The sequence below is a fragment of the Meles meles genome, chromosome 8, assembly GCF_922984935.1.
Source record: "Meles meles chromosome 8, mMelMel3.1 paternal haplotype, whole genome shotgun sequence".
NCBI lineage: Eukaryota > Metazoa > Chordata > Mammalia > Carnivora > Mustelidae > Meles > Meles meles.
The window spans coordinates 63211125-63236650 of record NC_060073.1 but is presented as its reverse complement, the minus strand read 5'-3'; the positions used below and the strand labels follow the sequence as shown (position 1 = coordinate 63236650).

The 25526-nt window shown below is 58.2% G+C and overlaps 1 protein-coding gene across 4 annotated transcripts; it reads left to right on the top strand.

Moving 5' to 3' along the window:
* Positions 1-3571: 3571 nt before the first annotated feature.
* On the top strand, positions 3572-24066 carry WNT11 (Wnt family member 11). Of its 4 annotated transcripts, none has more exons than XM_046014108.1 (7): positions 3572-3833; positions 7656-7838; positions 14857-15092; positions 16658-16935; positions 19700-19992; positions 20384-20515; positions 23329-24066. In XM_046014108.1, exons 2-7 carry the CDS (start codon positions 7756-7758, stop codon positions 23501-23503), a joined length of 1197 nt encoding a protein of 398 aa, XP_045870064.1. In that variant the 5' UTR covers positions 3572-3833; positions 7656-7755; the 3' UTR covers positions 23504-24066. The 4 variants fall into 4 exon arrangements, with proteins under 4 accessions (XP_045870064.1, XP_045870063.1, XP_045870066.1 ...); XM_046014107.1 differs by having other exon boundaries at positions 3572-3941; XM_046014110.1 differs by lacking the exon at positions 20384-20515 and having other exon boundaries at positions 3572-3941; positions 23333-24066.
* The last annotated feature ends 1460 nt before the right edge of the window (positions 24067-25526 follow it).

The following is a 25526-nucleotide window of genomic DNA, read 5'->3' as shown; positions in this document are numbered from 1 at the left end:
ACACTGTCTCCTGAGAGTGAGCACTACTACGAGACGATGAGTTGAAAGGGGCCCCTCAGCCCTGACGCCCTCCATTGTCATCTACAGGCCTCGTGGCATTTTGTCATGCACACCCAGGAAAGAAACCTCCCAGTGGACCCCAGCCCCCCAAGCCTATTCCCTGAGCTTCAGGAAATCACAATCCCTCCCCCAAGGGACCCGAGGAACAGGGGCAGGAGACTCTCTCCCTCAGGCGATGGCCAGGGACTAGGGCAGAGACTGAGGCCGCCACAACCCTGCGTTCACGGCCTCCTAGTGTCCACCATGTCCATGGTTCATTCTATGACACAGGTAGAAGTCAAGGAGATCCCAAGACCCAGGTTCTGGAGCTTAAGAAGCCCGTAGGGGTTACCTAGCACAACCCCTCATGGATGGGGTGACTGGGGCTCTGAAAGGGCAAAACAATGATCTGCTATCACACAGCCAACTACTGACAGGGCTAAGGCCTACGTCCATCCACGTCATCTGTCTCCCCATCCAGGGCTCCCGGAAATAGCCGATTCCTCACAGCATCTCTACCAAGGCCTTGGCCCCAAGGGAGGGAAGCTGAGGTGGGTGGAGGGGTCGGTAGAGGCCCCGCATGAACAGAACTGGAACTGCAGCTTCCCCCCATGTCCTTTCAGCCTGGGTGCCCCGGCCCCAGCAGGCGGTGTGCAGGGGTGGGGGATGGAAAGATGTGTGCCCCTGACCAATGGCAGTCAGGCAGGGGCTGAGAAGCCCGTGGACAGGAAGCCCCCAGCACGTCTGGGTGATCAGATAACCAGAATCACCAGGAGAAATTGAGGAGAAGGAAAATATATTAACATCTACAGCAAGCAGCAGCCAAGAGTGTGCCTGCCCAGCCCAGCCCAGAGCCTCCTCCCCTCTGAAGGGGAGCTTGTAACCCAGGCAGCCAGTGGCCCTTGAGGAGCCCCTGGACAGAAGGAGGGAGGAGGAAAGGGAAGGGGGGAGTTCAGCTGGTCCTAAAGATGAAGAAGGTTTTTTCCTCAGGAGTCTCTAATGTCTGAGGCTGTAAACTAAACTACTTCTCTTATACAAATGGGAGCCTGGGGTACAGGGAGGGGCACAGCCTTGCCCCAGGCCTCCCTTGACTCTGAATCCAGGGCTTTGCCTCCAGTTCATGCCTCCCTTCACCTCCCAGGGCAGGGTTTTCAGCCCTAGCTAAAGCCTGGGTCTTGATCCAGGAGACAGAGCTGAGTATGGGGTGGGGGTTGGTCAGGAGGGCTCAGGGTTGGGCTTCAAGAATTCTGGGACTTTCTCCTGGCTTCCCTCAACTCAGTGCAGACAGTGGGAAGTCAGGATCCTCCTGTCTGATTCATTAGGGGTCATCAGCTATCATGGGCAGGAGCCTGAAAGATCTGGGTTCAGATATCAGCTCCAACGTTTGCCAGCCCCACCCTTCTGAGCCTCAGCTTCCGTATCTATGAAATGGGGATACTAATCCCATCTTGAAGGATATAGAAGATTTGACGAGATTGCATTATTCCCATTTTGCAGATGAGGAGACTAATACTCGTGGAGTTTAAGCAACTTGTTCAAGGTCACACTGCTAAAAATAAAATAGGACAAAAATCAATATTGGAGCCCAAGTGTGTGTGACTCCAGAATGCTTTCTGCTTCTACTGAAGCTGGGAGCCAGAATGAGATCTCTGGCTGAAGGACCATTTATGCAAATGTTTGCAGGCAACTCATTTAGCTTCTTTCTAAGCAGAAAGTTAGACCCAGAGGAGGGTGAATCCCAACTGGACAGAGGCCACCTAGAATGGCCCTGACCGTGGTGGCCAGAGTGCCTTGGGGTGGGAGAACTAAGGACAGTCTTGGCCCCTGGATGCCTCTGTCTCCAGCCTCTTAGGTGGAGCCTTGTCCCTCACCGCGCCCTTTCTAGACACCCCCACCCAAAGCCCCACTGCCTTTCTGCAGCTTTTATGACTTCGCACAGCTTTGACTGACCCTGATACTCTGGGAGAGGAGATGGGTGGGGAGTCCCAGCCTGTGTTCCCAAGGACATTCCCATGACTCTCTGCAGGAGTGTCTGTGCATTTGGTGTTGCATGCTTGGAAGCTGCATGTGCATTCCTGCGTGTGCAAGGAAGCACACGTCTGTGCATGAACTGGATGGGGGCAGTCACGTCTTTGGCCTCATCTTGAAGATGTATATGGTCATTTCACTTGTATCTGCTACTGAATGTGTGTGGGCATATGGTATGTGCAGGTATCTCCTGAGTGTGTTGTGACCATCTGTGGGGTGATATGTCCCAGCCCTGTGTGCAGTGAGGACTGGCAGTCACGTGCAGAGGGTATCTGTATGGCCAAGAGCCTGCAGAGGGCTCTGTGGGCCCAGATGTGTGTGTGTATGTGGTGTACCTGCAGCCTGGCTGGGGCAGCCTATGGGGGCCACTTGGTGGCAGCTGCAAGGAATGGACAAAGCGTACCAGGTGTTTTAGGGACCTTAAGGCAAGCCCCTTGTCACTAAGTCTGTATTTCCCTTCTACTAACCAGCTGGATTATCCTTGAGATTATGCTTGGGACAGAGGCCCCTGGAGTCGGGGCAAACAGAAGCCATGGAAACCTCAACACCTGACCCAGCAAGTTAGAAATGAGGGTGTGTGTGTGTGTGTGTGTGTGTGTGTGTGTGTGTGTGTGCTGTCAGCCAGAAAGGCCAAGGGGTGGGTGCGGAGAGGGATGGGCACTGATCTAACCAGTCCCAGGGAAGTTGCTTCAGAAACACAGCCCTAGCCCCGGGCCTGCTCCAGGAAGGGTAGGAGGCACTTCTGTAGTCCCAACTAGTTCCTAAAACCCAGTTCTCCGCTGGTAGCCACCCCCTACCCCCAGGAACAGGAGGCAAGGGGTCCAGAAAACTTCCCGGACAGTCACCCCAGAGGCTGTCTTGGGCTTCAGGTTTACAGCGCGCTTCATAGGGCAGCGCATTCTCGCTCCTCTTTTCCGCACAAAGCTCGGGATGGAGGATCCCTTTTCCAGAACTAGAAGCAGAGGTCTAGAGAGGTGACCCCTCGAAGGACGTCCTTGGACGCCAACGCAGTCCTTGGGACCCAGACGTGTCCAGTAGCCGAGCTGCAAGACAAACACCTCGTGATACCAGCCGGGCTCCAGGCTGAGACCCAACCGGGACTTCCCTGGGAGCCTTGGCTTCCTCTTCTGTCAAACCAGACGGGCTGAGGTTCCTCGCTCGGCTGGCTGCGAGCTCTAGAAACCTGCCCTCCCTGGGCCCCACGCACCGCAGGGCCGCAGGACGCCGGCTGCAGGCGCGTTTATTAAACACCAGCTACGGCTAATAAGTCCCCCCTTTGTAACCCACCAGGGTGCGAAGTCCTCTGTGCCGCCGGCGCTGCGGGTCCGTGGAATCCGCGGGGATCCCCCCCCGCCCCCCCCGCCCCCCCCCCCCGCGCGGCGGGAGCCACCCGGTGCGGTTTCGGCGCGCTGACGTGGGCGGATCAAAGCGGCTGCCCGAGCCTTATAAAGCTGTTCAGGCGGCCCGCGCCGGAGACCGTGCGGCGCGAGGAGGAGAGCTCGGGCGAGCGGGCGAGCGCAGGCCCCGAGAGCCCGGCGCAGCCCGGTGCAGCCTGAGTCCGCGCTGCCAGCAGTCCTCGCGGAACCCGAGCCGGCCGCCGTTCGCCGGGATCCCGGGCGTCCTTCTGCGGCTGCCGCGTGAAGAGGGCGCAGTCGCCGCCTGCCCAGCCTGGAGACCGTTCGGGGCCGCTGGGGGCCGCGCTAGCCGCTCCCCGGCCCGTCCGGGCAGCGGGGCACTCAGGGCGCGCCCGCCGAGCGCCCCAGGAGGTGAGCCGCGGCCGTCCGCAGCGCGCTGGTGCTCAGCTGCGACCTGCTGGGGCAGGGGCGTCCGAGTCCGAGGGGGACAGCACGACCCCGTAGGGCACCAACTCGCGGGTAAGCACATCAAGTCCTCCTCCACACCTCCCCTCTGCGATTCTCCGAGGAGTCTCCTGGAGGAGCGCAGCGGTGGGGTGCCTAGGGGGCGCGGGCCTTCCCGGTCTGTACGCTGGAGGTTGCTTGTGCCGATTGTGCGGGTCGCTGCCAGCCTTCCCGGCCCCGTTCCCCCGATTCGACCCTCTCCCTCCCACTCGGCCCGAGAATGAGGTCATGCCCGAGCCATCCCGGGGGTGGGGGACTTGGATCTTGCGGCTGGGCAAGAGGGTGTGTATGGCCGCGCGGGAGAAGGTGTCCAAAGGCAGAGAACTACTGCAGCTCCTACCAAATTGGGGGTGGGGGGGTGGGGGCGGAAGCGTCGCTTTGAGACTGACTCCCCGAGGCGGCGGGGGAAGGGGAGAACTGCAACTGTTTACAGACCTGAGCTCCAGACTGGGGGTGGGGTGGGAAGGAGGAGAGCCCTGTCCCAGGACGGAGGCACATCTGGAGCCGCCACGAACATCTGGCTGAGCTGGCGCAGGAGCCCCACACCTCCCACCTCGTGGTGGTGAGGTGTCTCCGTGACCCTGAGGGTCCTTAGGCTACCAGGGTCCGGCTCCAGAGGGGTGGCAGGACGTATCCCGGGTCCTCCCACCCCACCCTTCCCACTTCTAAAATAACCGTCTCGCGGGTAACCGGGCGCGTCGTTCGCAGCAGAGCAGACAGATTTCGCAAGACTCCCCGCTGGGGTCAAAGCCGGGTTGTGGGCCCGGCCTAGCTTCGCGTCGCAGGTAACCTTGAAGCGGTCGCTCGGCGTCACCGGCTCGCAAGGTCGGCTCTGCCAGCTGCGCCGCCCGAGGCTTCAGGCCCGGCCCGCGCCGACGTTGTCAGCGGCGCGGACGCTCGGTCCCTAGCGCGGCGCCCGCTCCCGGCCCTGTGAGAGGTCATCCCGGTAGGGGAGGCTCCGCGTGGCTCCACCGACTCGACTTAGAGGGGCGGCCACCTTAGCGGCGGCGTTTCCAAGGACTTCCAGAGCCCAAGCCTTATAACCACCTGTTGGAGAGGGTTGCGGCTACTGAGCTCACGGTGCACAGCCCGGGAGGCCACTTCTGTCGCCAGCTGCCAACGGAGTAGCTTAGGCCTTAACTCCAGCGGGGGGAGGAAGGGACAGCTTGTCTCTCCCAAAGACGCGGCGCTTTGACACTGACCCGTTACGCGCCTAGCCCCAAGGGAGCTTCCGCGCTGGGCCTGAAACAAGGGGTCGAGCAGTTCGCGGCTGACCGCAACAAGTGGATGTCTTATAGAACGACCAGCGCGGAGAGGACACTTACTCTACGCCTCAGCCCATCCCCAGACGGGGACACCGGGGCCCAGGAAGAGGAGGGGACTTGCCCGAAGTCCCACCGCGCGGGAGGCAGCTGCGGATCCCATCTCGAACCCTGGCGTAGCGCCCCCTGGCGGGCCGGGGGCTCGGGGAGGCAAGTGCGTCCTGACCCGCCGCTCGCGGGCTGAGGGTGACCCAGCAGCCGGCGACGCTGTCCTGGACGCACTTACACGGGGCAGGAACAATCCGTCAGGACTCAGAAGGCCAGGCCAGCGATGTCTCCCAGCGACGTGCAGGGCTGGTGGAGTGAGAAGCCCGGGACCACCGGGCCTCTCAGGAAAGGCCTGGAGTGTCCGTAGGCCTCGGTCCCCGTTTGCTGTGACCAGGGCGGCCCTCCTCTCCCTGGGCGAGTAGGGCTGGACACGGATCCCCCGCTGTGAATCTGCGCTCTCCTCTGTCCGCGTGCAGTTCCTTCCTCCTCCCGACTCAGGAATGCGGGGCGCCTGGCGGGGGGCGGGGCAGGGGGTGGAGGGGAACCCACATTAAGGGACAGGGTGGGGGCGAAAAGACACAGTGACTGGAGTTTTGATCCTCTCCCCTCCCCCCATATCCAGCTGATATACTTCTCGTCCACAGGAGTGTGGCAAACTTTCAGGGCCGTAAGACAAAAGGTTTGGATGCAGGCTGGGTGGGAGGAGGGGGCTCAGTTACACTGAGAACCCCGCTGAGACCCCTAGCCTTGGACTGAGCACGACTGTAGTGAGAGGCTCCGTGTTAGGCCCCTAGCAGGAGACTGGGAAGGAGGAAAAAGAAACGTAATTCAGGGTTTCATCCCTGCCTTCTGGGTTGTATTGCCAGCTTCAGAAAACAGTGCTATTTCAGGTCTGTGTGTGTGCTTGAGGCACACACATACAGGCACACACTGCACAGGTATTCGTAACAGTGGAAACTCAGGCAGAGAGGGGAGCTCAAAGACCCGCAGGCTCCTGCGAGACTTAGAAGACTTCGGGAGATGGTGCGGTCGAGTCCAGTCCCTTGTTTCATACAAGGGGAAACAGCCTGGGGGAGGTGGAGGGCTCACCCAAACTCACACAGCCAGATGAGAACGCCCCCGTTCTGCTCAAGCGCCCTCTGTAAGGTGGGCGCCTCCTTCTGCAACTCCCCGAGCCCTTTAGAAAGGAATCCCTTTCTTTGTCTCTGCTCCTCCCCAGGGGAGACTGGCCGCAGAGTTGTGTTTGTCCCCGGGAGAACGCCAGGTGTTTTGGGAGAAGCTGGGAAGGGAGTTAACGAGATGAGAATGAAGAGAGGGAAGACCAAAAAAGAAAAGAAAAAAAAAAAAAAAAGATGTAGAAGAAAAAGAAAAAAGAAAGAAAAAAAAAGCCGCCCGCGAAGCGGCCCTGCGACCTGCGGTCCGGCTTGGTAACGGTTGCTCCACGGCCCCAGGATGCCCCCTGGCGGCCAGAGGCGGCATCGCGCCGGCTCCGTGAGTAGGCTAAGCGTTGGCGGGGCTGTCCCGCCTTGGCTCCGGCCTGGGCACCACCTGACACTTCAAAGTGGGCGGGGCGGGGGGCGCTAGGCGGGGACTTGCAGACTCCGGACCACCGTGCAAAGACCTTTGCCATCTCATTTCTCATCGTCACCTTCACTGATGCCCGGAGCAAGCTCCCATTTCCTGGTCTTCTGACCATCAGTGAACTAACAGGACACCTAGGAGTAGAACACGCGGCATGGACCTGCCGTTCACTGAATGCCGTTCCGCATCCCCGGGCCTCGGATTTCTCATTTGTGAGATGGGGACAGCGATGGACAACCTATCTCACAAGGTTGCTGGGAAGAGAACATGCGATCATGAACTTCCTTTATAAAAGGCGAATTGTGTCTGAATCCCAGTTGGAATCACAGCTGTGTCCCTGGTTTACAGAGGAGGTAAACCGAGGCCCAGCTGGGAAGGAGAATTGCCAAAGCCCTCCCTAGGAACTAGTAGTTAATATTTTGGAGATAACGCGGATCCTGGGCGCGCCATCTGCCCTAGCGCCTCGGCCCTGACCCCCTTCCTCCTCTCGTTTCCGTCCCTGCGAGGTCTGTTTGTGCCCGGCTGCTCCGTCTGTCTCGGTCTCTGACCCGCACTCTCCCTCTCTGGTCCAGTCCCCCTTTCCCTGCGCGCTGGCAGGCTGAATCCCAGCCTGGGGCAGCGCTAGGTGGACACGCCCTCGGCCGCGCTCGGGCGACACCTAATTTGAGCCAGACGCCTGCAGCGTCCCAGGCAGTGCGGGGCGGGAGGCGACGCCCGCCGCGCGCTCGGCCTCCCGGGCCGACCCCTCCTTTGTAATTTGAATAAAACGCCCCCCCCCCCCGTGGCCCCCGCCCTGCGCGTAGCCTTAACCGTCCGCCGACTCTCTCCCCGACTGCAGGCGGCGTGCGCGCAGGACGAGCGGCGGTGGCAGTGCTCGCTGCGGGACTTCGGTGCAGCTCCTCAAGGGTGCGACACCCGAGCGCGCGTGCCGCGCCACCATGAGGGCGCGGCCGCGGGTCTGCGAGGCGCTCCTCTTCGCCCTGGCGCTCCAGACCGGCGTATGCTACGGCATCAAGTGGCTGTAAGTGCGGACCTCGGGTGTGGGACAGGAGGCTGGGGGCAGCGGCTAATGTGGAGGGGCCCCCGCTGGGGATCGGGTGAGCGTGTCCAGACTGGGGAGCAGAAGTTGGCTTGGGGGTGGTGGGCAAGTTACTCTTTTTAAGCCTCCTGTTCCTACTCTGTAAAATATTGTCCTTACCTCCTTGAGTTGTGAAGCAGGAGCGAGACAGGGCGTGGGGAACGACAGAACTGCCTGGTCCTGTGCGGCTCAGCATTTCACAAGACCTCCACGGGGACAGATGGGAAAAGACAACGTGGTCCACTGGCCCAGTGGACAGGCTCTGTGTCCCTCTGCACCCCAGCCTGCTCAGTATCATGTTTCCTGTCAGTCTCCTGACCCTAGTAGAAGATCTCAAACAGTCCTGACCCCCTCCACCTGGGTGACCTTGGAGGAAGGGTTGCTCAACCTCTGGGAGCCTCAGTGTCCTCTGTCAAAGGAGGGAAGGAGTCTCTAGCTAACTCTGATCAGATGAGAAGCGGCTCATGAAAGAACTTGCTAAACTGTCAGATGCTGTGCACATGTGATGGGTGTTCCTTTAGATAGAAATTATTAATGGACCTGTAGGTGGGAGATGGAGTCTCTCTTCCATCCAGTAGAAGGGAGTGCCTGCTCTGTACAAGGCTGTGGGCCAGGCGGTGGAGGGGGGAGAGGAGTAAAACCCAGCCCCTTCCTGGAGGAGCTGCCCTCTGGGCTGGAAGAGATAAGCCCAAGCCGTAAATAACTCCAAGTGCCTTAGGAGTGACCAGGGCAGTGGTGTGGGCGCCCAGGGGAGGGGAGACTACCCGGTGGGGGGCATAGACTTGGAACCCTGGGGTGATCTGTGAGCAGTGGTGCTCTAGGTTGGGCCTGAGGAGTCTCTGGGACTTTGGCAGGTGGGCCCAGTGGGGAGGAGGGCGCTTTGGGTGAGGGGACTCTATTCTGAGTGGTGGGGACGCCCAGGACAGGACAGGTCTGGAGTCGGGGGTGGAGTGGGGGCCTCACAGATAAGACAGGCAGGGACAGATTATGGGGGCTGGGGAGGGGCAATGAGGAAGGTTCGTGGATTAGCTGCAGGACAGGGCAATTGTGGCTGGGCCGCCAGCAAACAGTCCTGAGGTCACTGGCCCTCCCCTCCCGGGGGCTGAGTTATCGATTAATTGGTAATTCAGGAGGGGGAACCCCATCTTCTTTCTTGTATTTCTTGTCTGCAAGGAGAAGCCTGGGATCAGCGGCTCTTCTCAGCTGCTTCTGATTAGTTTTGTGAAACGTCAGCCACCTTCTCCTGCTGGTGCCTGGCACTGTGCCAGCTGGTGGGAACCTCTGATCAGAGCATCCAAGCCCTCCCCACCCACCACACCATTGTACAGATAAGGCAACTGAGGTCCCCAGCAGGGGGACTTTGCCAGGAAGCACTAGGAGCGTCAGAGGCCAAGAACGAGCCTTGCTCCTCCTAGAGCGCTGTGGGGGATGCCACTACCATTCCCGTGCCAGTGGGAGAGCTGAGGCTCTGACAAGCCTGGGGCTTGCACGAGCCCCCCTGTGGCACGTGGCCCAGGAGGGCCTGGAATAGATGGCTAGCTAAGCCCAGCGTCCATGCCATCCCCACAGCCTCACCTGAGCTGCTGCAAAGATGAACGAAAATCAGTGTCTGCCTTACAGCGGCTCCTGTGCTTGGGGGAGATGGACGTGTCCAGATGTGAAGTGGACTTTGGGCTGTGTGCTAGGAGAGGGAGTGTGGGAACCCAGAGGAGGGGCGGTTAGAATCCCATCTAAGGGAGGTGACTTGGGCTGGGCTTCAAAGGGTAGGCAGGATCTCGATGGCCAAGGATGGAATATAAGCAGGCATCTGGGCAGGAGCAAGAGCAGGGACGAAAGTAGAGAGGCAGGCCAGTGCATCGTGGGGAAGGAGAGAAGCCAGGAATGGTAGGAGCTCCCTTGTAAATCCCCAGAATCCGTTCCAAAAGCTTTAGTCGCTTAAGTTTGATAATACTCTCATCAGGTCCGAAATATTCTTATCACTAGCGTTTTACAAATGAGGAAACTAAAGAACAGAGAGGTTCAGTTACTTGTCCAAGATCACGCAGCTAGTTAGTGGTGGCTGGGGGATCAGAACCCAGGCAGATGGGCTCTATTCACCCAAGCCCCGTGATAGTGGTTAAACTCTTGCTGGAGCTGAAGATATAGGGGGAGACTGGAGTGGAGTTTAAGCATAACAAACTGTGTGCTGGGGGTGGGGGGGGGGCTTTGTTACATGCCAAGCACTGTTCTGAGCACTTTTTTTTTTTTTAAGATTTTATTTGAGAGAGAGAGCAGAAATGGAGAGGGGAGGAGAAGAGGGAGAAGCAGGCTCCCCGCTGAGCAGGGAGCCCAACATGGGGCTGGAGCCCAGGACCCTGGGATCATGATCTGAGCCGAAGGCAGAGGCTTGACTGACTGAGCCACCCAGGCGCCCCTGTTCTGAGCACTTTATGTATATTGTTTCATTTGAGTCTCCCAACCACTATGGGTGGGGGGTTCTGCTGTCACCCCATTTGAACAGAACAGGAAATGGAGGGACAAGGGGCCTCTAACTCCCAGGGTGTCACAGTTAGTAGGCAGCAGAGGAAGGATGTGGAATTAGGGGTTCTGGCTCTGTGGCTTTGTGGTCGCAGGGAACCATGGAATGGTGGGCCCAGGAGGCTGGGGGCTTACCTAGGAGACTCATCTGTCCCAGAGTTGTCCTCGTGGTCCTGCTGCCCTGGGCTTTGGAAAGGGACCTGAAGGTGAAAGGGGCCATTGACACAGAAACTGAAACCAGATGTGGCTCCGTGGCCCAGAATTCTCACCTGTTGGGAATCTGGGCCTCAGCCTGAGCTTTGTCAGTCCATTAGCCATGAGCCATGCATCGGGCAAATCAGTGGTTTCTGCCTCTCTGAGTCTCAGTTTCCTCATCTCTAAAATGGGAGTGAAAGAGCCCTAGCCTGGAATCTGGGAAGCTTGGGTTCTGGCTTGGCTTTGCCAAATTGGCTATGTACACATCTGGGCAAGGCTTGCCATTCTCTGGGCCTTGGTGTTCCCACTTGTACAATGAGATGGGGACACTGAGGCTCAGCAAGGGCCAGTGACTTGCCTGAGGTCACATGTTGGATGAGCGACTGAACTGGAGCTGAAACCCCAGCCTTTGTCCCCGAACCACTCCCAGGAGAACCCTCGACTCCCAGATGAAAGAGATCTTGGCCCCCAGCTTGCATCCTTGGCACAGACCTTGCTTGTGAACTCTGTTCCCTTGTGTCCTTTTTTCCACCCTCTCCCCCATGTCCCCAGCCCCTGATAAACCAAAATGTTTTCAATTAGGGGTCTGCTGCCGTGAGGTAAGCCGGAGGAGATGTCCAGACGGCTAACTCCCCCGCCTCCTGCCCTAATCCTTGATTACCTCCCCAAGGGGGACTTAGTTAGAAACGGTCATTACCACTAATTACCAGATGACCGCATGGCCCTCCTCTGGAGTGGAATCTGCTGCCTCCTGCCTCCAGATCTCCCCGCCTGCGTGCTGTGGCTGGCCGCTCCGTGTGCCCCACTCTCCCCCTCCTCGCCCACCGAGGCTCTCCAGCATGCTTCCTGTCTGTCCTCTGCCCTCCTTGGTGGTCTGGGCCTCATCTGGGGACTCCTCACTGGGGTTGCCCTCCTAGTACCTCTTCTCACCGCTGGCTGGGGAGGTGGAGGCTGGGTGACTCTAGAGTGCGACAGACCGATACCCAGAGTGGCCCAGGTCCCCAGGCACCAGAAGCACAGAGAACCCCGCCCCACTTTGGAGCCAAAGCACATGGCACTCAGGAACTGGCTGCACTGAGCTCCCCAGGAAAAGCCTGGGCCTTCACGTCCACTTCTGGGCTGGAGCAGGAGCCCAGGTTGCCAGGACTCAGAAGGCTGCCTCTCTGCTCCAGCGCCCACTGCGCGCTCCCCAGTGCTGTGCTGGGCATTTTCTCAAATATCTCCTGTCACCCTTCCCATTGTGAAACAGAAAACTGGCACGGAGGGGAAGGAAGAAAGTTGGGCCAGGATGAAGGGCAGAGCAGACTCAGGACAGGCTGAGTGTCGGCAGCCCCCAGCCCAGCAGGGGGACCCAGGAAGGAGACGCCAGGTCTGTGGGAAGATGGCATTGGGAGGAGATGGGGCATCTGGGCCCCGGAGTGCCTCTGTGTTGCTCTCTGTACAAAGGGCAGGGGGTAGTCATCTCCCAGCCTGACCCCTCTGTGAGCATGGGATGGGGCGTGACGCGAGAGTCTCTGTCAGCTGGGGAATGCTGTGCCTTTGTGGGGTAGTGTGTCCCCGTGTGTGGGTGGTGGTAGCTGGGTGCAGGTGGGGGGCTGGACCGACCAGGAAACAGACTGAGGGGATAGCTTCTGGCTCTGTGTGGTCACAGCTCCCCCAGCCTAGGCTGCAGGAATCCAAACAAGAGGTTCCCTGAGCTGTCCTGGCCTAGACAGGCCTCCGGGGCTCAGAGGAGGTCACGAAACCATGCCTAACTTAGCTCTGCATCCAAAGCTACCAGACATTTCCCTACTCATGGTTTAGAGGGTAGGGACGGGCCAGGGGTAGCAGTGAGGAGAAACAGCCCAAGATAGCCATGATGGATTTGAGGCTGGGCCAGGCCAGCCTGACTGCAGATACCAGACCGGGCCCCCTTGTCTTGGGTCTGCTTTCTCTACTTTGGAGTCATAGCATGGGTGGGGCATGCGGTAGAGAGTGAGAGGCAGAGGGAAACTGACTTATTAGGACCTAATGTAGCTCCTGTTATCCCACTCAGTCCCTCTAAGGCCTCTCGGAGTTCCCATTTTGTAGGTGTTGCTCAGAGAGGCTCAGCAATTTGCCCAAGGTGAACAGCACATAGAAGGCAGAACCTTCTGGAGCTAGAACCCAGGTCTCTGACTCTGTCTGGTCCGGCATTCACCCAGCAATAAGCAGAAGCAGTCCCATGTGTGAGTGTGCCGGATGTTTTATATACATTATCTTATTGAAGTCTTGCCTGACCTTTTGAAGTGGAAATTGCCATTTTCTTATAACAGATGAGAACCATGAGGCCCAAAGAGGTTGGGTAGCTTACCCATGTCACACAGCTGTGCCCTAAGTTGGGCTCTTCCCTGGGCCAGCCCGTGAGCTGGAACATCTGGGTCATCTGAGTTGTAACTGTGGATGGTTCTGTGTAGATGTTAGACTCGGGGCTCCTTGGGGAGAGGATCTGTGTCGTGTCCGTTACCAAATGAGTTCAGGAGGAGTTGGTGCTTAGTAAATATTTCTTTCACAAGTAGATCGAGTTCATTTGTTCATTTAGGTACAGGAGCAAGGGAAAAGGTATTCCTGGGCAAAGACAAAGTGGTAGGGCGGTCCCCCTTCAGGGGAGCCAGGAGTCTGGTGTGGCCAGATGTTAAAGTCAGGATGCTGGAGAGGGGGCCCAGGTTTGAGGCAGCCCTCGCTGGTAAGAAAAGACCACCAGTTCAGGGACTGTAGTACCCCCCTCCCTGAGTGCCCAGTGGGTGTGTCAGCCATGGGCAGAGCACATGAGGCGCACTGAGTTACTCCCCCGGGGTAATGCTGAGAGGTTGCTGGCCTAGGAGAGGAGGCCAAGTGACTCGCTCAAGGTCACAAAGGAGAACGACAGACCCAGGAGTCTGCCCCTCCCTGTGCTGTTCTTTAGCACGGTACTACCTCCCTAGGCAGGGTCCTGGGTCCCGGGGGTGGGGGGGTGTTCTGGGATCTTGGCCTCAGTAGGTCTCAGCCCTGACCCTGGGTAGACTGCAGTGCTCACAGCAAGCAGGGAGGGCCCCCCAGCACTGTGGCTGCAGATCAGCGACCCCCGCCCCCAGCCCCACTTCTTCCCGAGTCTCTGCTGGCTTGCTGAGGGCCAGCTGGCTCTGGGGCAGGGGATTAGTTTATGCAGAACCCTTTAAGGTTGTTGGGGTCCCTGTAGCATGCACTTAGAGGAGGTGCCTCAGAGGAGAAACGTGCATCCAGGATGGACCCCTGGTCCTGACGCTTTGCAGTCCCAGTACCTAGAGCCGGAATCAGGAAAGCTCCTCAGTCCTATAACGCCACCTGGGTTCATAGCGACCCCCAGGCCAACCTTTCCCAAAGCCTGGATGAGGTCAGCTTTTCTCAGACAAAGGCCTTTGTGCTAAGTTGCCTCCTGAGTTAAACAAAACCCAGCCTGTTGCTTTGCTGTGGGACTTCTCAGGGCTTTTAAAATGTAAATGTGCATCAGTTACTCTCCAAAGAGGGACAGAGTATATCAGGTTCCCCAAATGCACTTATGCCTGGATCCCTTTTTTCAGAGTGTCTCACTGGAACCCATTCTGGGAAAGAGAGTTTGCAGGTACAGACACCGAAGCCCAGAAGAGGACAGTGATTTATCTAGGGGCACACAGCAAGTTCATGGCTAAGTGTCATCTATCACAAAATTGAGTGGCTCCTTAATCCTTTAATAAATTCCTTTCATGTGTGTGGGATTTTACAGCCCAATAAATGACTTTAAATAATTAAACAGAGGGTTGTATGGTAAGCTCCTAGCTCCTCCTGTGCATCTAGTAAGTGCTCAGTTAATGGTAAGGATTATGGTGGGACTGTAATCATTTAGCACGCAGTGTGGGGGCCCGGCACATACAGGGGCTTGGCGGGGACTGAATGTTGAACAAGGAGTCGTAATTCACAGGAATTAAACAAGGAAGTGGGTGTGAGTGCTCTGAAACCCATAAAACGGTTTATTGTTAGGATAATAATAGCAAAACCTAGGTAGGGAGGAGGCCATGATCCTGCATTATGAATGAGAGCCTGACCCAGAGAGGGATGGTGATGTGCCCAAGGTCACAGGGAGCGGGAGGGGGAGGGTCTTTGCGTCTTGGTTTCCCAGCTCCTTCCAGCAAAGGCCCCCAACCGCATCGAGGGAAGGCTGGGGCCATAGGGCAGGTGGCCCCTCATGACATTCTGTCTTTCCTCCCGTGGATTGTTGTCCTCCGGCGGCATGCAGGGCGCTGTCCAAGACCCCGGCGGCCCTGGCATTGAACCAGACGCAGCACTGCAAGCAGCTGGAGGGGCTGGTGTCTGCGCAGGTGCAGCTCTGCCGCAGCAACCTGGAGCTCATGCACACCGTCGTGCACGCCGCCCGCGAGGTCATGAAGGCCTGCCGCAGGGCGTTCGCCGACATGCGCTGGAACTGCTCCTCCATTGAGCTTGCCCCCAACTACCTGCTTGACCTGGAGAGAGGTAGGGAGCCAGCGCGGGCTGCCGGGGCTTGTGGCATGCGTGCAGGTGGGGATGGATGAATTCGGGCGTACAGGTATGTGTCTGGGTAGGTGGGTGAACTCGTGGGTGGATGGATGGGTGTTGATTTCTCTGCGGTGGGTGGATGGGTGCCTAGGTTGGGGGGTGGAGGGGGGCACGGAGAAGAATACAGGTGTGGATGGATTGGTGGCTGAATTTAATCACAGATATGGGTATCCAGGCATGAATTGATGAATAAAGGAACACACAGGGAGTGGATATAACGGTGTAGGGCTAGTACAAATGCGTGTGTACCCGAATGTGCAAAGGAAGGGTGGAGGTGGCCGAGGAGGACAGGACAGCCCACCCTCAGGCAGACAGGTGTGCACGGGTCCTTCTAGACAGAGGTGGCTGCCGATGCTGTGAAATGCACAATGAGAGGTAGGGCTCCACTTTCCGGAGCAGGTGCCTTCTGGGGTAGATTTTGGAGGGGGAGGGTGTTGATGGGCAGAAGGGCCCCAGAGGATCTACTTTCTCCCCCGCACGGTAACAGTTAAGGTTTGTGGAGCACCTCACAAAGCTTCCTTCCTTCCCCAAGATTTGAACTCTTGAGCAAGCCTATGAGGTGGGTGTTATCATTCCCACTCTACAGGTAGGCAAACTGAGGCTTGAGAAGGGGAGATAACTTGCGTGGACCTAAGGCGAGAACACCCTCCAACAGAGGCACGTTGGTCTCCGTCCAGACTGGTTTCCCGAGGCTGTTGTCACCAAGTCCCACGAACAGGAATTCAAACACCAAAGCTGTATTGCGCAGAGTTCTGGAGGCTGGAAGTCTGACATCAAGAGGCCGGCAGGGCTGTGCTCCCCGCCGATGACCCTGGGGAGGATCCTTCCTTGTCTCTGCTGAACTTTTGGTGGCTGCCCACAGCCTCGGTGTTCCTTAGCTTGTCGAAGCTTTGCCTCGATCCCTGCTTCTGTCGTGAGGGGTTTCCCCCGTCACGGGTCTCCCCCGTCACGGGTCTCTGTATCCACAATTCCTCCTTCCCATAAGGACAGCAGTCTTTGGAGTCGGGCCCACCCTGGCCCAGGATGACCACATCTTAGTTCAGTCACACCTGCCAAGACCCTGGTTCTAAATGAGGTCATGTTCACAGGTACCAGGGATCAGAACTTGGCCTTCTCTTTTTGGGGAACACATTTCAACCTCTTTGCACACTCATCTGCCCTTTGAGGCACAAGTCCTTTGAGGAGTAGCCCCTAACAGTGAGTGCAGGGAAACAGGGGAAGATCCAGAATCGTGAGTGTGTGGAAGCAAGGGTGCCCATTGGTGTGTGGGCTTTGTGGGCCTGCGGGGGGCATTTGCGAGCCAGTGTCCAAGTCAGCTGATGTATGTGTGGGAGAATGGGCAAGCAACAGGCTCATGTCCCTAGTGTCGTCCACCTGGTTGTAGCCCCTGTCCCCTGCCAGCCCCACCGAGGCAGGCAGGGGCTCAGGACGGGACCCTCAGGCCTGGGTGGGGTTCTGTCCCCGGGGTCACCAGCCCCGGCTGACCCAGCACCTCCCCCCAGGGACCCGGGAGTCAGCCTTCGTGTATGCGCTGTCGGCGGCCGCCATCAGCCACGCCATCGCCCGGGCCTGCACCTCCGGCGACCTGCCCGGCTGCTCCTGCGGCCCCGTCCCAGGTGAGCCACCCGGGCCCGGGAACCGCTGGGGAGGATGTGCGGACAACCTCAGCTACGGGCTCCTCATGGGGGCCAAGTTTTCCGATGCTCCTATGAAGGTGAAAAAAACAGGATCCCAAGCCAATAAACTGATGCGTCTACACAACAGTGAAGTGGGGAGACAGGTAACCACCCCCCCCACCCACCCCAGATGGTTGTGCTTGTGCCAGTCGGAAAGGAAAGGGCCACCAGTGCGCTCTGATGGCGGGGGTGGAGGGGGGAATGGGCCCCAATCCACCCACACCAGTGTGCTCCCGGCCTCCTCCCCCACTGCCCCACTCTCCCCTTTCCAGTTGCTTGGGGCTTGCTTGTCAGGCTACTCCTCCTCTAGGGGGTCCACCAGGATTTGAATTGAAAATGTTGGGTGGAGCAGAAGGAACACTGAGCTAGGAGTCCAGAGCTGTGAGTTCCCACCTTGGCTCTGGTACTAAACTAGTTGGGGGATGTTGGGCAAGTCACTTCCTCTCTGGCCTCAGTTCTTTCCATCTGTAAAATGGACGGGCTTGCTGCTCTCTAGTCTCCCTTGGCCGTGTTCCTGAGGATCCTCCCATGGGGGACTTGGACCTCGGCTAGGTATGGGAGGAGGCGTGGGGAGGACTGTGAGGTGAGAGCCTTAGCCTATGGGCTGGTCCCCTTGGCCCTACCAGGGACTCTCTCCCAACTCCAGAACGCAATGGGCCCCCAACATGTGTTACTCTCAGTATCTCCTTGATTCCTCACCTCATCGCGCAGAAGGTTGGGGTGAATGCGTAAGTAAATGAATGGGCCTTTTTATTTTTAGAAAATTTAAAAAAAGAAACTCTTCATACCAGTGGGAGCACCAGGCCCTGGGGTGGCTGTCCTGTAGTCCACAAACCCCACCCCCCAGTGAGGAGGCCCTGCCGTCCCCCTTACCAGCGGGGGGCCTGGGGGAGGCACATCAGGTGCACGTGGCATCCCGTGGTTGCCTGCGGCCTCAGCAGGCCCGTCGTACAGAGGCAGCAAGGGAGGCAGAGAGAGCCTAGGTGGCTTAGCCAAGGACGCAGGGTGCAATGGAGCCCAGGTCTATGGGACTCCAAACCCAGAGGTTTCCACGTCCTCCCCTCACTCTCTCACTGGTCTCTCTCCTGGAAGGATTCTAGGATGTCCAAGCCATATCTGGACAGTTGGGGAAACTTAGGCCATGAGACACTAGTGGGGCCTGTAGCAGGGTCTGGCCAGGGACTCAGGACCCTGCTTCCCAACCCTGCTGGCCTGCCCCCATCCTTGGGAATCCCGCCCCCAGCCCAAGAGCGCAGGCTCACTCCTAACCATGGCCAGGCCTGAGCCTCATGCTGCCGGGGGCACAGCCATCCCCACACCATGCAGTCCAGACGGGCTCCTTAGCCTCACTGGGGCTGTCCCTGGGGCCCTGATGCCAAGGAGCTGGCCTCCCTGGGGCCATCTGCAAAAGGACCCAGTTCCCTCCCCACTGGCCACAGGGCTCATGAGAGTTAAAAGAAATAGCAAACAGAGGCCCATGGCGGGTATCAGGAGGCTCTGGGCCCTTCCCACCCATGTGAGCTGGGGAGCTAAACGTAGTTACCTGTCCTCGATGATTCAAGAGTACCTGATGCCCTTGGGAGGTTGAATGTGCCCTTCAAGCAGGTTCATCTCATTCCTGTGCTCCTCGCAGGCTTTGCTGAGCCAATTCCGATTCTAGACCCAGTGGACTCCCTCATTCCCCACTTCCTGGCACCGGTGAAGGAGAGGAGCCTTGGGACCTTACCAGCTCCTGCACTAACTCACCGAACGATTTGGGGCAAGTCTCTGCCCTCTCTGTGCCCCAGTTTCCCCGTCTTTCTAATGCTGGGGTAGACCCAGGGGACCCGTAAGCCTTGTAGCTCCACAGAGGGGAGGCAGGAGGACTGGCCTGGGCAGAGGGATCCCAGTCCTGTGTGCAGAGAAGCAAGGGTTAAGACGCAAAACTGAACGGCCTGCAGAAGACATCTGTCTTAAGTCATGCCCCTCAGGTACACCTGGGGAAACTGAGGCCCGAGGAAGCTGATGGGACAGAGTCATTTCAGAAGCCGGGGCTAGAGTCTCCCTAAGCCCCAGAGCCCAGGCCTCCCAGCTCCACCACAGTCATTAGACTGATTTTTCAGACCGGGGTTGATTTGACTTTTAGAGTTTGCAAAACTGTTTCATTCGCGTCCTCTCGTGGAATTCCTGCGGCGGTTCTGCGGATAGCAGTTTCGAGCCTGCCCTGCACAGAGTAGGGTGGAGCTGCTGACCGGTGGAGGGGCTTGCTGGGGGTCACCTGGTGGTGGAGGGGAAGGGACAGCCAAGCGAGGGAATGCGCCCCCATGCACTTACCTCCTGCCTCTCCACCCCCACCTCCTCATTCCTCCCCTTCTCTTTTTCCCAGCAAACATTCAGTGAGCTCCAGTTTCTTGCAAGAGAAAAGCATGGAACAATTGAAAGCCATGGCTTTTGGAATTGTCCTCAGACCCGAGTTCAGATCCCAGCTCTAGGATTTTCTAACTGTACAACCTTGAGCTTGAGACTTGGCCTCTAGGAGCCCTTGCTTCCCCATTTGAAAATGGGGAAAGGAAGGCTACCTCCCGTGAAGGACTGTTAATGATGACGAAGCCATATTAAGTGCTCGGGCACTTGGCATCAGTTATCTCTGCAAATACCACTCCTTCCTTTCCTGTCCCTCCTAGCCACAGCCCAGGCTGGAGAAGGAGCTGAGAACCTATAACACTCCCCAGCTTTAGGGCCAAGAGCTCTCTCTCTTGAGGCCCAGAGTAGGCGACGAATCCCTGAGAGACCCAGCATGTGGGGGAGTGGGGGGTGGGGGGCAGGGTCCCCGGGCAGGCCAGGGAGGGGGCCCTGGCCGCCCAGCCCGACGCCGTCCCCTGTCTGCAGGCTCTACGCGCCTCTCTGGAAATGAAGTGTAAGTGCCACGGGGTGTCTGGCTCCTGCTCCATCCGCACCTGCTGGAAGGGGCTGCAGGAGCTCCGGGATGTGGCCGCTGACCTCAAGACCCGCTACCTATCGGCCACCAAGGTCGTGCACCGACCCATGGGCACCCGCAAGCACCTGGTGCCCAAGGACTTGGATATCAGGCCTGTGAAGGACTCGGAGCTTGTCTATCTGCAGAGCTCACCCGACTTCTGCATGAAGAACGAGAAGGTGGGCTCCCATGGGACGCAAGACAGGTAAGAGCCCGCTGCCACCTCAGCGGGAGGGTGTCAGCTCTGCCGATACGCCCTGCCCCAGCTCAAGGCTAGGCACAGAGTCTCACTTCAGCTGACATCTGGGGGATGGAGTCCCGGCCTGGTTGAGGGAGGTGGCCCCAGAAGTGCTGAGCAGAGGTTCCGGGGTCCAAGGTCCCCCCCAGCAGAGCTCCTGGGAGGGGCCGTTGTGTACCTTGCCCGGACATCATGGATAGAGAAGGACCTGAGGCAAAAGGGGGCAGCAGCCAGCCCACAGGCACGCAGGAGTTCTGCACAGAGCTGGACACAGAACCTGGGCAGCTGCCTTCTGGAAGGGCAGCAGGAGCAGGAGGTCTGGCTTGTGGGCAGACCATGCTCCCGTGTCCCCTGACAGGCACGGACCCACCTCCCGGGCTCAGCTCTCTCTGCCCTTGGTCCCCAGCTTAAAAGCGGGGCTGAGGTCCCCACAGCTGGTCCCATCACCCCTGCTGAAGCCGGCTCAGGACAGGGGAAGAAAGAGAACCAGGTAGGAGTGACCTATTGTGTGCCGGGCATGGCTGATGAGGACTCAGGGCAGCCATGTTTCCCGGGGGTGGTTCTGGGGGGAAGTTAGTCCCCAGACGCTCTCCTAGGAACAGTCCTGCCATCAAATACGATCGGGAAATTCTCTTTGGCGATCTGCAAAGCACGAGGACATTTGAAAGGCTTGGAGGAATCCCACAGTAAAGGATCTGCCTAAGCCAACGTTTCCCAGAGGTGTTTGGCTGTGGAACTCTTTTATTAGGGAGCCCCTAATAGCATTCCACAAAACTAGTGTTCTGCGGGGTTAAAAGAATATTGAACCAGAGCGAGGGTGTCTGAGAACGTGTCTGGCACATAGTTGGTGCCCGGCCAGCATTTGCTTCCTCCGCAGCCCATGTTCCTGTCTCCAGGAGAGGGGGGCTGGCGTGGGGGGGCTCCATCTTCACAGACCAGGGCAGCAGGCTCTGCAAGGAGGCCCTGGCTCCCATCTGGAGGCCAGATTGAGGGGGGTCGGTCGGAGTGAAGATGGAACCGGGTCGGGCCAGGGAGACGGAAGGAGCACAAGTCTGATCTGAGGCAGCCAGGCTGGGTGTGATGAGGAGGGGGTGGGGGCAGAAGGATTCTAGAACCAGAGAGGCTGGGGAGAGCCTGGAGCCCACAGAGGGTCTCCCTGGGTCCATGGGGGGGATGCGTGTGCATGTGCGCATGTGTGAGGAAAGGATAGTTCCCACCCGGCGCCGCAGTGTGCTCCCTGCGGGACCTTGAGCAAATCCCTTCACTTCTCTGAGGCCCGGCCTCATCTTCTGTGCAGTGTGGAGAGGCGGCCGGCAGGTGCCAGCTACACTTCCGAGGGCCATGTCAGTCCCATGGGAAGGGGTCATTATGGTGCTCTCCCCTCCCCAGCCCCCAGGCTGCCAGGCCTCTGCTATCCCAGGGCCCCCCACTCTGCTTGCCCCCAAACCACTGACGAGGACACCCCATCCCACAGCACCAGCTGCCTCCTTTGCTTTCTCCGAATGCCTCCCCCCACTTGCCACCAGGTTTCCTGCCAGGCTCAGCTCTCTGCCATTCCTCTGAAGATGGGATTCTGCAGACATCTCTATGGGTCAGCTTTTTCTGCAGTTAACAACTGTAAAGTCTCAGTAGCTTACAACCACAGACACGTTCCCATCTATTTATTATGTGAGGCTCTGGCAGGCATGGAGAGGCGGGAGAGTTAAGTGCTTGGACTGTGACAGAGGAAAGCCCAAGGAGGAGGGGAGTCCTGAGTTGCCCTGAGCCAGCCTGGACATCAAGGAAAGCTTCCTGGAGGAGGGGGAAACATGAGCTCTGCTAGATGAGGGGATTCGGGAGTACAAGGGATTGGAGGTAAATGAGCTTCGTTAACTGTAAGGAGTGTGTGCATGGGTGGGTGCTCTCTAGAGGCTGGCCCCCTAGCTGGGGACAGTGCCCTGCACCCCCTCACATCCAGCTTGGTGAAGGGAGGCCTCAGCAGCAGTCAGCATTCCAGTACCCCGGCCCTCTAGTCATGTTCCTTTCAGCAGCCCCTGCACTGATAAAAGCTGCCCTAGGCTCCTGGATCTTGCTCTAAGTCCCACTCTCCTCAGCTCCCTGTCTTGGGCCCTACTACAGACCTTTTCTGGTTCTGGGGTTGGAGGCCAGGTTCTAAACATGGCATGTCAGGGATCTAGAAATAAAAATGAAACTCTTTCCTCTTCCTACCACCCGTTCCTGGAGGAATTGTTCGGAGACCTCCAGGATATGGTTGAGGGGCATGAGTGGTGTTGAGTGACTAAGCAGAGTCAGCTTTGTTACGTGGCTTGCCTTGAGTCACACAGCCAGTAAGTAGTAGTGCTGGGATTTGAACCCAGGTCTGTCTGCCTCTGGGGCATGTGTTCTTCCTGCTGTTCCTTTCTGCCTGAAACTGCTGGCAGCCCCTACCTGCAGGCCACTGTCACCTCCTGACTCTCCTTCCCTGCGCCCCCTCCTTCCCACCCCATGGCCTCCTCCCAGCCCAGATCTTGGCCTCTCTTTCTCCAGCCTCTGCGCTTCCAGCCCTAACCCTTCCACCTGTTCTTGCCACTTAGATTAGGTCAGGTCCTTTCCCTTTGCCCAAGCTGTTTGTTTTCTTTGCCCCCCAAAACTCTTACCCTCCTCTCCATCTTTGATTGCTGCTTGTCTTACGTGACACGGCCCATATGACCCTCCTCCAGGAAGTCCTCCCGAACTCTCCCAGATCCCTTGTTCACACCATGTAACTCTGGGCAAGCACTGCTTGCCCACAGACTCCTCTGCCCTTAGCCAAGTCCTTTACCATCTGTACAATGGGCATAATTCCACTGACCCAAGGATCCTGGAAGATAAAATACTGGAGGGAAGCACCTGGCAGAGAGGGGCCGATGGTTGACAGATCCTCGCTCTCAGCAAACAGCCTGCCTCCTAGTCACTCTGCCTCGCATCCGTGTCTATTCCAGAATTATCTTGGGATTGTCCATGTAAACACATCTTTATGTTTGTTGCAATATAACTCAAGATCAGATATGAAGACAGGATCGTTAGAGCGGTTTGAGGCTCCTTGCAGTATTTAGAAGTAGAAGGATCAGAAAACAAAGACACCTCCAAGAAAACAAAACAGTCCGGTCATTCTGATGCGTGCCTATTAAAAATCTAGGGGAAAATGAGAAGTACCCCCTGGGGAAGGGATTAGTTATGATTCCCCCGGGGACCAAGACACCTTCCAAGAGGAGCAGAAGTTAGCGGGAGGCTGGGGTCTGTGGCACTCTGACCACCCCGTGCTCTTCCCCGCCCCCGCCCCAGGCAGTGCAACAAGACATCCCACGGCAGCGACAGCTGTGACCTCATGTGCTGCGGCCGCGGCTACAACCCTTACACGGACCGCGTGGTCGAGCGCTGCCACTGCAAGTACCACTGGTGCTGCTACGTCACCTGCCGCCGCTGCGAGCGCACGGTAGAGCGCTACGTCTGCAAGTGAAGCCCCGCCCGCGCCCCGGGGACCCTCGGAGCCCCCACCCCCACCCCGCCTGCCAGGCGTCCTGGACACACCCTGCGGAGGGCCGTTTGGGGATCCGGGATGCCAGGCGTGGGAGGTGGCTTGGGCTTTGCCTCCACTTGGACAGCGCCGGGGACAGAAGGCCTGGCCACCCTGGAAGGAGGGCCGGCACATCAAAGGAAACCGACTAGATTAAAAATAACCCGGCAGCCGGAGCGGGGAGCGCCTGCGCACCGTCTTCCAGGCCACTCGGAGAAGCCAGGGCCATGGGCTTGGCAGGACTGGGACGGACTTGACCTTTCACAGCAAGAGACACCAAGCTCCTGGGAAGGGGGCGGTGGGGTGGGGTGTGCCTGTCCTCCTCAGAATGTTCTGCAGACCCTGCCTTTGAGACCCCCCCCCCACTGGCTGCCCCCAGGGTCTGAGCCTGCTGGGCCCACCACACGGAACCACTAGCTTGGGTTGTCAATGTTTTGTTTTGTTTTGTTTTGTTTTGTTTCTTCCTCTGGGATGTGGGAGCTACAGAAATATTTATAAAAACATAGCTTTTTCTTTGGGGTGGCTCGCCTCAATTCCTCTTTATATATTTTATATATATAAATAAATATATATAATGATCTCTATTTTAAACAAGCTTTTTAAGCAGCTGTATGAACTGCGTGGGGAGAGAACCCCAGCCCACCCCTGCAGTCTGTGTCCTCCTCAAGTGAACTTGGAAGGTGCCGGAGGCCGGGCGGGGTGACCTCTCGGGTTTCTAGGCAAGGCGGCTTCCGATTGATGTCCCTAGCCCCCCAGCTCCAGCCCTGATCTCCCCGTAAGATCTCTGGCTCAAGGGCGAGGACAGACGTCTTGAAACATAAACCCAGCTGGCAGATTCTTTGTTCCTCAGGGACACACGCAGGCGGGCGCGCAGAGCCTGGCTGTGTCGTCAGACTTGCTAAGCCAGCTTCCAGAGAAGACCTACCCCAGGGAGTTGGGGACGCAGACCTCAGGGAGGTAGCGGCAGACCCAGGCTCTCACCAGCCCTGGTGGGTGTTCTGTGTGACTGTGGGGGAGGCTTCCCCTGCCACCCGCCCATCCCTCAGTTTCCCCACTTGTAAAAGGGGGGTGGCGGAGATGAAAGTTTGTGGGTGCAAAAGCCTCCCCCCACCCCCACCCGTGCCTGGGCGAGGCTGCCCTGGGTATGGAGAGAAGCCCTCAGAGTCCTTCCTGTGTCAAAAGTGGAGCCTTCGGGATTTGCTCTCTAGGGCGGCGGGGGTGTGGGGCAAGGAGGGTTAAGAAGGTACAAGCATTTGGCTGGAGGTACCTCGAATCCCTGAGATGGAGATGGAGAGAGGGTTGGGGCTCTCGCGACCTGGCCATGTGGGGCTTGTGAGGTTGATTTGTCCTAAATGGCACTGGTGGGGAGAGCCTGACATGCAGGTTCGGGGAGAGCAGGGCCTTGTAGTCTGGACTGATCATTGAGGGGAAGAGAGAGGGCCGCGTGGCCCCCCCTCCCAAGTCCCTGCCTGGGAGCTCGCCACGGGGTGGTCAGAGTCACGGAATCACAGGCTGGAAGGAACCTCAAGATAAGTCTTCTGGTCTCTCAATCTGTTTTGCAGATGAGGAAATTCCGAGGTGGGAAGGGCCTTTTCCTGTGGTTACAGCACTGATAATGCTGGTGGTGGGGTTGTGGGCATCCCAGGGAGAGGCGCTTGCCAGCATCTCTACAGAAAACTCACTCTGCATTGAACAAGCCCCTGGAACATGCTGTCTTCCGGGCCCACGGCCGCCCCTGCTCCACGCAGCCCGCAAAACCAGTCCCCAGTTCCCTGGCTTGGCATCCAGGGCCTCTCCCCCAGGTCACATAGGTCACTCTTCCAGGCACGTTTTCTGTAACTGCCCAGGCATCCTTCTGCCCCTGCTCCAGCCACAAGTGGATCACGCATGCACTTGTGGGCGCAGAAACCTGACTGCTGGGCCTGCCTCTGGGTATCTGCTGTGCTTGACAGGCCTGGAATGGAGC

Excerpts from the sequence above, each read along its gene's own strand:
- WNT11 (XM_046014108.1), top strand. The coding sequence starts at position 7,756 with ATGAGGGCGCGGCCGCGGGTCTGCGAGGCGCTCCTCTTCGCCCTGGCG. Across the intron at positions 7,839-14,856 it reads TGCTACGGCATCAAGTGGCT|GGCGCTGTCCAAGACCCCGG; the intron begins GTAAGTGCGGAC and ends GGCGGCATGCAG. Across the intron at positions 20,516-23,328 it reads AGGGGAAGAAAGAGAACCAG|GCAGTGCAACAAGACATCCC; the intron begins GTAGGAGTGACC and ends CCCCCGCCCCAG.